General features: G+C 44.0%; 1 protein-coding gene across 6 annotated transcripts in view; it reads right to left on the bottom strand.

Annotated features, from left to right (window-relative positions):
- npas2 (neuronal PAS domain protein 2) overlaps positions 1–12695 on the bottom strand; it is a 98452-nt gene that overhangs the window by 1766 nt on the left and 83991 nt on the right. For 2 of the 6 annotated variants that reach the window (XM_080848123.1, XM_080848124.1), the window contains 13 exons: positions 11260–11378; positions 10953–11035; positions 7363–7469; positions 6071–6218; positions 5386–5467; positions 5045–5171; positions 4811–4899; positions 4453–4524; positions 3844–4050; positions 2298–2498; positions 1856–2046; positions 868–951; positions 410–635 (listed from right to left, as the gene is read on the bottom strand). In XM_080848123.1, the coding sequence (XP_080704249.1) occupies positions 410–635; positions 868–951; positions 1856–2046; positions 2298–2498; positions 3844–4050; positions 4453–4524; positions 4811–4899; positions 5045–5171; positions 5386–5467; positions 6071–6218; positions 7363–7469; positions 10953–11035; positions 11260–11378 (1736 nt within the window). The remainder of the gene's footprint in view (positions 1–409; positions 636–867; positions 952–1855; positions 2047–2297; positions 2499–3843; positions 4051–4452; positions 4525–4810; positions 4900–5044; positions 5172–5385; positions 5468–6070; positions 6219–7362; positions 7470–10952; positions 11036–11259; positions 11379–12695) is intronic. The other 4 variants (XM_080848126.1, XM_080848127.1, XM_080848128.1 and 1 more) reach the window with 4 other exon arrangements.

The raw sequence follows: 12695 nt of genomic DNA, 5'->3' as shown, positions 1-12695 counted from the left end.
TTGTGTTGTATGGAGATGACCGTGGCATGTGATTTGAATAAACACATTCTTTCGCTAAGCCGTCTTCCACAAGTCTGTTATTCTGAACAAGCTAACTTGAACCAAGCGTGGGCATCCGAGGATTTTGCCGGAGGACAGCACAAGTTTTCATTTACAGCATAATCTTTCATAGCATAGTGCATGTATTCCACTCTAGTTTGCTACCTCAGCTAATTATAGTGTGTTTAATTTGGTGACCTTTCACCAATGTAGTATTTGACAGATAATAACGTCATAATTCTTAAAATGTGAAGTCCTTTGCTATGGTTTCAATATTGTCAGGGAAGACCCTGCTACTCCACCTCCACAAAAAGACAATAAAGACCTGACATACACACACACACACACAAATAATCCTCTCCCTCCTCACCTGAAAGAAGTGCTGTTGTTGCGGTTGCTGCTGCTGTTGCTGCTGCTGTTGCTGCTGCTGAGGATGAGGATGGTAGGCAGGCTGGGCCTGGTGGGTGATGAAGGTGTTGTGGGGGATCATGATGGGCGAGGTGAAGACGGGCATGGCCGAGGGCACCAGCACGGCGTTACAGTTCATCTGCTGCATCGGGAACGAGGGCTGCATTATCTGCTGATCCAGGGTGTATCTGACAATACACACGCAGGCACACATAGAGTAGTACATAAGTCAGTACATATGCAGACAGTCAAACTAATAGAAAATGTGTCAGCAAAAACCGATACTAAAGTCTAACTAGGTAATACAAATTGACAAACATAGATTCACTTAAATAAACAACTTAACTTAAAAGAATTATCTTAAAAACAGACATTGAAATAGACACAGAGATAGGTACACACACACAGGGTGTCACGTACTTGGTTTGCTGGATGGGCTGTGAGGCCTGGCCGTTTCCAGTGCCGTCCTGCACGAGCGCCTGCATGGGCTGGTTGAGCAGCATCCTGCCCAGAGACAGAGGAGCATTCAGGCCAGAGTTCAGAGGTCAAACAACAGAGCGGACCTCGTTGAAAACATACACAGGAATTCTGCACATCCACAGAGGGGCCCTCGTTCAAAACATACATGGATTCTGTGCCACTTTTACCAGCTGTGCAAGCAGTCCAATCAGAGAATTTCCCCATAGACTTGCATTTACAAATGGTTGTAATTGATTTATATTTGTTGTTACTGGAACCCTGGTATGTGCTTTCTAAGAGGCCCAGTGAGCTAAAGCGCTAGTGGCCCTGTGCCCTTAACAGCCGGCTGTAATATCAATATCACAACTCAGATTTCACCCCAGGCAAAGCAGACACAGGCTGCTATTGGAGCGCTGACACTGCCCTGCTCAGTAGTGCAAGTGAGTCCCACCAAGCTGTGTATGTCCACAAGTTGTTCTACAATACTCCATTGCCCCGTCCCATTCTCTGTATCGTGTATACCTGCAACAAGCTTGCATGCTCATCCTAATACATGCATGACCCACCCTATTCTATCTCTCTACTCAGCCAGCTCGAGGCAGCCACCTCCCCCCAAGGTTCTGCTCAAGGTTTCTTCCTGCTAACACAGAGTTTCTCCTTGCCCCGGTGCCTCTGTGCTTGCCCCAGCAGACGCTGGGCTCTGTAAAGCACCTTGAAACTATTGTATTGCCGCTATATGAATAAAATTGAATTGAATTGAATTCAATAGTGAGTGGGTATGTCTGAACGTGTATCTTTCTACCTGTTTGGTGTGAACCTATACTGTGTGAGGCGTGCATACTGTATATGTGTGTGTGTGTGTGTGTGTGTGTGTGTGTGTGTGTGTGCTTGTGCGTGTGCGTTTGAGTGTGCGTGTGTATGTGTGTACACGTGCGTGTGCCTGTCTCACCGTAGCTGTCCCTCCTGGCCGTAGTCAGTGGTGTCCGTGTGTCTTTGGCTGGGCTCCTGCAGGGCTCTGGAGCTGGTGTGGGAGAAGAGCATGGGGTTGCTGTAGAAGGGCATGGTCAAGCTGGCGTGGGTCTGCACCGGCAGGCTCACTGTCTGCATAGGACCACCACGCCCAAGCCTCTGCTGCTGCTGCTACACACACAAACATTTTTTTTTACACATAGCATTTGAAGAAGTACTTAGAAAACATTTTCCATTTGATTAGACGCTGTGAGCGTATTCATGAGGGAATGTGTGTATCTGTATGTTTGATGTTAACTGCTGTGTGTTTACATAAATAAGTGCGTGTGTGTGTGTGTGTTTATGTTTTTGTAAGTGTGTGTGCATGTGTGTGTGTGTGGGTGAGACAGAGAGTATATGAGTGTAATGTATTTCTGTCATACCTGTGGGGAAGAGCTGCTCGCTGCATCTCTGAGTAGCACGTGTTGGGGGGCGGAGCTGTGGGGTCCACAGACGGGGGGTTTGGGGTGTCCGCTGGCCTGCCTGATCACACCCGACTGACCGTGCGGAGACGGCCGACCCGGACCCTGCTGCTGTGGCGGTGGGGAGGGGAAGTCATTTTGGAGTGGTTGCTGTAACAACATCTAACCCAGAACGCAAACAAAAAGGTTCACAGGTCTGTGGTCGATACAGACACACTCAAAATAGGTTCACAGGTCTGTTGTAGTTACAGACACACTCAAAGAGGTTCACAGGTCTGTGGTAGATACAGATAGGGATGGGAATCGAGAACCGGTTCTTGTTAAGAACCGGTTCCCAGTGGACCGATTCCTTGGAATCGTTAGCCAAAGTCCTTTTCGATTCCGCTATAGATATTAAAAAAAAAAAGAAGAAGAAAAAAAAAAGAAGAATTCTTAGTTCTTTTTTCGGATTCAGCTATAGATACTTTTTTTAAACAAATTATTCATTTTTTGTTGATTCCGGTATCGATGTAAATGCCGTTTAGGTATGTCATGTGCACGCAGCTTTGTTTTGTTTTAGACTGCAGCCAACATGGCGTCAAAGATTACCACAGGGCCACTTGCTTTCAAATGCTTGCAAAACGCCTCTTTCGCCAAAGGGGGAAAAAGCTACCATTACGCCGAAACATTTGTCCATACTGCATGCAATAACTTTGCAGGAAAGTCAAGTTTTTGAGCGTCACGGAGTGACGATAAGGTTAATGAATCTCAACCAAGCAACTGCAGCGCAGATAACGTTAGCGCTTCATCTGTTAATATCGAAGGTAAACTCTAACAGTCTATTGTGTAAGTGCCATTTGTTTCTTTGTGTAAACAAGCTTTCACTATTTGTTTATGTCAGTTTTATTGTTAGTTCAAGGAGAATTCACTTAAAAAAAACAGCACTGTAATTGGCATGTTCAAATATTATTTAGCAAAGCGGTTCTCACTCTGGTATATCAAGGACCCCTAAACTGCCACAAATTAGACCAGGGAGGGATCCCTATTAAGATTATTTTCCAGGCTCACCCATCTGATGAGATTTTTGGGTTTAGATGTTTGATTACAAAAATGTAATGAAACCCATTACCAAATCAGTCATACATTCTGTTACTTATGGTTGGAATTATAGTCAAAACAAATACCTTTTTTCTTTGCTGGGCCCCCCTAGATACAGACACACTTAAAAAGGTTCATAGGGTGTGGTAGATACCAACACACTCACACACTCTGTGTGTCTGTGTGTCTTCGTACCTGTGTGTGTCTGTGTGTCTGTTTGTCAGTTTGTTTGTGTACCTGTGTGTCTGTTGTACCTGTGTGTCTGTGTGTCTGTGTGTCTTTGTACCTGTGCGTCTGTGTAACTGTTTACCTGTCTGTATGTGTGTCTGTGTACCTGTGTACCTGTGTGTCTGTTTACCTGTCTGTATGTGTGTCTGTTTACCTGTCTGTATGTGTGTTTGTGTACCTGTCTGTATGTGTGTTTGTGTACCTGTAGGTTGGCCAGCTGGAGCTTCTCTTTAATGTCGTGCAGCTCCTGCTGCTGGGTCTTGATGTCAGCCTGAAGGATGCGCGTCCTCTCCTCCAGCTGCTCCTTCAGCTGGTGCATTACCCCCAGCTGCGGCGGCTGGAATGGGTACAGGGACTGTTGCTGCTGTAGCGGCTGCTGCTGCTGGGGCTGCTGCGACTGCTGCTGCTGCTACATCGTACAAAGCACAGGGATCAAAGGTGAAAGGTCAGAGTTCAGAACCCACATCAGAAACAAGCTACCGCGCATAAATCACACAAAACTATATGTTGTTGATGCAAAGCCACACAAAACAGAGCAGATCAGAGGCAGATCCATTCACACATAAACTGCTATCAGGGATGATGATCAGAGGAGGATCATGGAGATGAGGTGAGGAGGTGAGGGCAGAAGAGCAGGGAGGATAAGTAAAGAGAGGAGGAGAGAAGGGAGGATTAGTAAAGAGAGGAGGAGAGAAGGGAGGATAAGTGAAGAGAGGAGGATAGAAGGGAGGATAAGTGAAGAGAGGAGGAAAGAAGGGAGTACACCACAGAGAGGAGGAGGAGAGGGAGGGAATGAGAAGGAGGGACCAACCATGACGGAGTGCTGGCTGCAGGAGGGTGAAAGGGGGACAGGTTCTGAGGAGCCCCGCCTCTTGATCAGCGTCTGAGACGACAAAACACACACACACACACACACACACACACACACACACACACACACACACACACACACACACACACACACACACACACACACACACACACACACAGCGGGATGTGACAAAACACACAACATGGGGATAGGATTAGGTGGTATAAACACATTCACAATCACTTGGAACTCTTATAGAAACTATGATCAGCAAATAATGATGTGTGTGTGTGTGTGTGTATGTGGGTGTTTGTGTGCGTGTGTGTGCGTGTGTGTATGTGTGTGTGTGTGTGTTCACCTTTGAGCCACTCTGTGGCATTCTGCTGGAGCTCTTCTCTGGCCCAATGGAGGCTGACTGCCGTGATGAAGTGCACACATCTGTGTATGCTGCAACAAAAAAAAATCTGTCTTTATTTGTGTGTGTGCCCAGTTCTGTATGGAAAATGTATGCTTGTATGTGTACGTGTGTGCATATACGCGTGTATATTTAGTTCTATACATGCATGTGTGAGTGTGTGTGTGTGTCACTCACAGGCTGAGTCAGAAAGTGCCGTGTGTGATGACTTGCGAGAGCTGTGTGAGGACACAGAGCGGGCCTCACTGACTGCTGACTGGTCTGCCTGAGGATCTATAGGGGGACACATGAAGACCTCCTGCCCCTGTCAACAACAACAACAACAACAACACAGTCATATACCAACATCAACACAACATTAAAACAGAACATTTCATAGGAGCCATACTAGATGTAAGTATGTATTGACTGCATGTGGGTTTGTATGCCTGTGATTGTCACTGTGTGGTTGTTAAGATAAGTATGGTTGTTTTCTTGTGTGCATTGTGTATGTGTGTGTGTGTGTGTGTGTGTGTTACCTTCATAGAAGAGGCAGCCAATTCAGTGGAACTCTCTTCGAGTCCAAACTCTCTCCTCCTTTCTGCCCGCACTTCAGCATAGCTATAGAAAAGAGAGAGATGGACGAGAGGAAGAGAGAAGCTGTCATTCACTACTTCAGCATAGCTACTCAGATACAAGACAGAGATGGACGAGAGGAAAAGATGATAAGTGGCTTCACTTTATAATATCTATGAAGATCACCACAAGTGAAACAGGAAGGTCACAGTATGTGCTACAAATCCAAACATGTTTCCTGGACATTCCAGAAGTGTGACTGTAAAGGACTCGTACATAACAATGCATCATGGCAAATGTATCACAATCGATCACCGCCTGAGCACAACACTGTGTTGTCTGTGTCATTGATATTTCAGTTCTCTAGTATTACAGACATGTTGAGTCTCTAAAGGATTATGACGGATACTTGTTGAGGAAGTTATAATTGTGTTTGTAGCAGCAATGCTCATTCTGTTCCACTAGGGGGAACTAGAGAATAGACAACTAGCTCTTGTGAAAGTACTGTGTATTACTGTGTGTGTGTGTGTGTGTGTGTGTGTATTACTGTGTGTGTGTGTGTGTGTGTGTGTGTGTGTGTGTGTGTGTGTGTGTGTGTGTGTGTGTGTGTGTGTGTGTGTGTGTGTGTGTGTGTGTGTGTGTACATACCTGACTACAGTGTGTGTGCAGACGATAAACTCTGGTTTGGAGTTCCACTGGTGGTAGGTGATGTAGTAGTGCGTTTGGAGCCAGATCCACTGCTGGCCTTTTGTCAAGAATCGGTAGTAACACGATTTCCCCTTCCCAAACTGCATCACTGTAGAGAGCAATATAAAGACACACACACACAAATTCAAGTCACAAAGTATCAAAAATCAAAGCCTCATCTTGCTGATTGCATTTTGATACATCTGGTTTTGGACATGATTCAACTTCCTGGTGACACACATTAAGTAACAGAGATTCACACAAACTAGAAACAAGACATGTTCAGGTGACACAAATACTCATGCAGGAACATGTAGTCACATTTCTAGACAAAGCAAGCTCACTCTCACAAGAATATTTGAGACGAGTCTGTAGTGTTACCCCAGTCTTACTTTTGCTCACAGATTAGTATAATGCAAATTAGGCCGTTTCACAAAAATAAAAACTGCCTCTGTCTAAAAACAGCAGTAACTCACTGGAAATATACAGCAGTGACGACATCAGCACTTGTTTTTGTTGAGTTTCAATTAACACTAGTGTTGTTTACTGTTGCTGCAATGTTTTTCATTTTCCAAGTAAAATGTAACTGCTGAATTCTTCCAAAAGACAAACATTTTCTGCTGGGGTAAATGAGCATAACAATTGGATGCGGTTACTCAGTCCGCTATTGCTTTTTTTTTTTTACTCTACCCTTATCCTGCTTAAGATAGTCAAGTACTAAAATGCCTTGTGAATGCAACAAGTTCAATACACCAAACAAGTTCAATACACCAGTGCTTGCTGATGCCGCTGGAATGGAAAGAGTGCTGTAACTACAGTGAAGTGACCTATTTCAGCAAAATGGAAAAACAGAGTGAGCGAAAGGGAGCGGGAGGGAGAGAGAGAGATAGAGAGACAGAAAGAGAGTATGTTAGACAGTGAGATAGGGACAGAGAGGAGGAAGGAGAGAGTTAGACAGGGAGAAAGAAGAGATGGATAGAGTAGCAGATGGAAGATATACAAATGGTTTGAAACAGCAGCAGTAGCAGAGACACACATGGGAGGGAGAGAGAGGGAGGGAGGGAAAGGCACGGAGAGGGTTGGTGAAGGAAACAGAAAGATGAGAAGATACAGAGACAGGCATAGGGAATGATAGGGATAGAGGGATAAAGATAGAGCGATAGGGAACGACAAAATCAGAGGGAGATACAGAAAGGGTGAAGAAAAGAGAGAAAGACAGATCAAAAGAAACCAATAGAGAAAGGGGGACTCACATTGTTTATGACATTCTGCTATGAGCTCCAGGTCATCCACATGATAGTAATCATAGCCAGAGGTACCCAGGACCTCGAATGGCAGATAGCCTATGATAGGAGAGGCTCTGAGGAGAGAAACAACACACACACATAGAGGGTAAGACAAACTGGCCCAAGAATGTTTCTTCATGATTGTTGAGTTCCTTTAGTTATTTAAGAATAACTTTAACCCTAAGCGAATAATGACACTAAACACATACACTCCATAAATTCATATCACATGTTTCACCTTTGTGTTTCTAGCACTCCCTGAGACTTGAAACCTTAGTCTTAGTGGTGTTGGAGAAGCAGAGCAGAGGTAAACTAGGGCTATGATCTTCACCTTCTAAGACCTTGTATAAGAATCATACAAAATTATTAATGTGTATGTATACAGCGGGTAAAATAAGTATTGAACACGTCACCATTTTTCTCAGTAAATATATTTCCAAAGGTGGTATTGACATGAAATTTTCACCAGATGTTTGTAACAACCCAGGTAATCCAAACATACAAAGAAAACCAAAACAAATTAGTTCAGAAATTAAGTTATGTCTAATAATATGAAATGACACAGGAAAAAAGTATTGAACACGCTTACTGATATTTATTGAATACTTTGTACAAAAGCCTTTGAAAGCTTCAAGACGCTTCCTGTATGGAGAAACTACTTGTATGCATTGCTAAGATGTGAGTTTGACCCATTCTTCAACACAAAAAGGCTTCAATTCTTGAAAGTTCCCTGGGCCTCTTCTATGAACAATTGGATTCAAGTCAGGTGATTGGTTTGGCCATTCTAGCAGCTTTATTTTCTTTCTCTAAAACCAATTGAGAGTTTCCTTGGCTGTTCATTGTCTTGCTGAAATGTCCACCCTCGTTTCATCTTCATCATCCTGGTAGATGGCAGCAGATTTTAATTAAGAATGTCTTGATACATTTTTTTCCATCCATCCTTGCTTCAATTGTGTGACATTTGCCAGTACCATATGCTGAAAAGCAGTCCCACACCATGATGTTCCCACCTTCAAACTTCACTGTTGGGATGATGTGCAGTGCCATGTCTCCTACAAACATGGTGTGCATTATGTCATCCAAAGAGTTCAATTTTGCTCTCATCTGACCAGACCATATTCTCCCAGTATTTCACAGGCTTGTCCAAATTTTGTGCTGCAAACTTTTAACGAGATTCAACATGCTTTTTCTTCAGCAATGGAGTCTTATGTGGAGAGCGTGCATACAGGCCATGGGGGTTGAGTGCATTACTTATTGTTTTCTTTTAAAGAACTGTACCTGCAAATTCCAGGTCTTACTGAAGCTGTCCACGAGTGGTCCTTGGCTCTTTGACAACTCTTCTGATAATTATTTTCACTCCTCTGTCAGAACTCTTGCGAGGAGCACCTGGTCGTGGCCAGTTTATGGTGAAATGATGTTCTTTCCACTTTCAGATTATGGCCCGAAACAGTGCTCACTGGAATATTCAGAAGTTTAGAAATACATCTGTAATCAATGCCATGAGTATGTCTTGCAACAATAAGGTTGCAAAGGTCTTGAGAGAGCTCTTTGCTTTTACCAATCATGAGTTGCTTCTTGTGTGACACCTTGGTAATGAGACACCTTTTTATAGGCCAGCAGTTGGGATATTAATTTGCACTGACTAGGGGCCAGATTGCCTTCTAATTACTGAAAGATTCCAGCTGTTTGTTTGGCTTTCCATGCCTTTTTGCACCTCCCTTTCTTCATGTGTTCAATACTTTTTTCCTGTGTTATTTCACATTAATACACATTACTTAATTTCTTAATGTATTTGTTTTTTTTCTTTGTATGTATTGTTTACTTGGGTTGTTACCAACATGTGGTGACAATTTCATGACAATAGCACCTTTGGAAATATGTTAACTGAGAAAAATGGCGACGTGTTCAATACTTATTTCACCCACTGTATGTATTATTTCTATATGTGACTGTATTGTTAAATGTATATGTATACATTTTCATTCACTACGGTTCTTTCAGTCTCCAGTCAGTCCTTCAACCAACTGCTGGGATTTGCAGCAGCTGGGCTGTGCAGCCATTTTGACTGAGTGACCTAGTAACCCTTATCAGCTGAAACAAGCACAGGCAGCACAGCACTGCAGAGGGGATGATGCCTCGACCTGCTGAAGCTATGAGCATCAGAGCTGACAGACCTTTAGTACGCCGAACCAAGGCGCAAGGTGGGTGTATGTGGGTGTGTATGGAGAGAGAAAGAAAGAGAGGGGGAGAGAGAGAAAGGGAGAGAGAGAGAGAGAATGTGTAAGAAGAATGCATGTGCATGAAAGTATTTATGTGAAAGGTTGTGTTGATGCATTGGTCGTTGAGAGTGAGTGAGCGAGACAAAGACAGAGACAGAGTCAGAGAGCAAGAGGTAAAAAGCAAGAAAGACAGGAAGAAGAGACAGAGAGTCAGAGAGAAAGACGAGAAAGGGAGACAGAAGGAAGACAGAGATAAATAGAGAGACAGAGAGAGTCAGAGAGAAAGAGGAGAAAGGGAGACACGGAAGGGAGACAGAAAGAGAGAGTCTGCCAGAGAGAGAAAGATAAGAGAAAGATGAGGAGAATGTGCATAAGCCCACTGCAGTGCCAGTGTTAATGGAAGGATTTAAAGAGATTAAAGATGATGACACAATTTTCATTCATGGTAGTGCTAGTGTGTGTGTGTGTGTGTGTGTTTGTGTGTGCGTGTGTTTGTGTGTGTGTTTGAGTGTGAGTGTGAGCTAGGGTTATGTCAAGAGTTTGGCAGGGTTGCAATGGTGTCCGTATTTAGAACCCTCTGAGGACAGGACGTCCAGTTTCCACTCTGAAGACCAGGTTAAGGCGCACAAACCCCCCACCCCCCCACCACACACACACACTCTGAGGACCAGGTTAAGGCGCACAAACACCCCACCCCACCCCACCCCACACACACACTTGTGTATCTTGCACACTCATGACCCTCCATTTATTAATATAATATACTGTATCTCACACTTGTTCAATGCCAGTCCACCATTCCACAACTTGCAACTCTAATTGAATATTGCCTTGGTTGGCTCATATCTGATGTTTCTATATAAACATGCCCTAGTGAGATGATGAGCGTGGGGACACCCATTGGCTGTGTGTAACCTGAGAAAGCCTTGCCCTTAGACGACAGATTCAGTGCTCGCGCAGTAAGCTGAGACAGACAGGTCAATGTGACAGAGGGCAGGCAGAGAGACGAGAGATGCAAATATGGCTGACACCAGGAAAGGGCAGAGGTCATACTGCATGGCTCTGACCTTTGAGCAGAACATACAGTACATTAGGGAGGTTTAAAGGTGGGTGTTGTTTTATGTGTTTGACAAAGAGAAGTCTGTTGTAAAGATGTATTCACTTATTCAATTAGCTGACAGGTTAGGATAGCTTTAATCTGCGTGAGTCCTTCCTTTGAAATTAACCTTTGACTTTTGTGTGCACTGTGGCCTACGGGGTCAGCAAGAGTAAACTGGTATGGAATATTTACCTGGATTGTATGTGTGTAACACATGGGCCATAGCAGGGGATTCTCACCTGTGGTCTAAAAAAAGAAACTTCCACTCCAGGCTGTGTCTGGAGGTAAACTCATCGCACGGGTCTTCGACTTTACACAGGTCCTGTTCAGTTTCCACCAGAACAACACAAACACAAACACAAACACATTAGAAGAGGAAAAAACCAAGCCACGTAGAATTCAGTGGGAGTATTCCAGAGTCAGTTTGACTGGAACTGTTAGGTCCACTCAGTACAACACAGTAATGGTGGCCTGTGACCCTGTAATTTGGGTCAAACTGTGACTGCAGATGAGTGACCCAGTGGTGGAGCGAGTGAGTGGCGTTACCTTGAGGAATTGTGGGGTGACGAGGCGCACTGTGGCCACAAGGCAGACCTGGTCCTCCAGGGTAGACTGCAGGGTCCTGGGGAACGTCAGCTCGAAGCCGTTACACGACGACGAAGGCACTGCACACAAACAGACAGTTTTAGAGCCGTTACACGACAAAGGCACTGCACAGAAACAGACAGAGTTTAAAAGCGTTACATGACGACAAGGGCACTGCACACAAACAAACAGAGTTTTGGAGCCACCACATGACATTCAGAGTTTAGACGAACCTCCTGAGCACAGACCACACAACATCTTTTAAGAATCCTTTTGCATGCAATATATTTAAGTGGTTGGACATGATGCTGCTCAAGGTAAGGTTTTTATGTTTGCAAAGCTAAAAAATAAATATATACAGTACTGTGCAAAAGTTTTAGGCAGGTGTGAAAAAATGCTGTAAACTAAGAATGCTTTCAAAAATGGAAGTGTTAACAGTTTATTTTCATCAATTCTTCATCAATAAACAAAATGCATTGAAGGAACAGAAGAGAAATCTAAATTAAATCAATATTTGGTGCGACCACCCTTTGCCCTCAAAATAGCAGAAATACTTCCAGATAGACTTGCACACAGTTTTTGAAAGAACTTGGCTGGTAGGTTGTTCCAAACATCTTGGAGAACTAACCACAGATCTTCTGTGGATGTAGGCTTCCTGAAATCCTTCTGTCTCTTCATGTAATCCCAGACAGACTTGATGATGTTGAGATCAGGGCTCTGTGGGGGCCATACCATCACTTCCAGGATTTTTTGTTCTTCTTTACACTGAAGATAATTCGAAAGTTACGTATGTAACTACGGTTCTATGAATCACTGGATGACCGCTAGACGGTGCTTTCAAGCACTGGATGATCCATCTAGCGCACGCGCAGGTCGAGTGTTATACCAACAATGTCACATCGTGACCCCCCGATGACCCCCGGATAGTTCATATCTTCCGGTGGGGTCAGGGGAACTGTTCCTACACAATCTTCTCGCGAGAGCACGAGGATTCTGAGTGACTGTCTAACGGTCATCCAGTGATTCATAGAACCGTAGTTACATACGTAACTTTCGTTTTATTTCATCCTTACTGACCGCTAGACGGTGCTTTCAAGCACTGGATGACTCATACCAACAAAGTCACGAAGAACTCTAGCACTTGCCTTACTGAAGCCTAGTTTATACTTCGGTAGACGACACTTTTTCAAAGGTCGCCGACACAAAAAAAAAAGTGTTGTCCAGGCCAGGTGTGTTTATACTTCAGGCGAACAGTCGCCGAGTTCGTCATAATGGGAGAGACGCTAACGACATTTTTCTGCCACTACATTCTACTTTTTGAAAATCAACGGCGCGTGCCGTCTATATAGCTAATCACACTGACATAATTATGAAGAGTGTTTAATGATATACAGCCG

Source organism: Sprattus sprattus (assembly GCF_963457725.1).
Source record: "Sprattus sprattus genome assembly, chromosome: 1".
NCBI lineage: Eukaryota > Metazoa > Chordata > Actinopteri > Clupeiformes > Clupeidae > Sprattus > Sprattus sprattus.
This window is presented reverse-complemented; position numbering and strand designations above follow the sequence as displayed.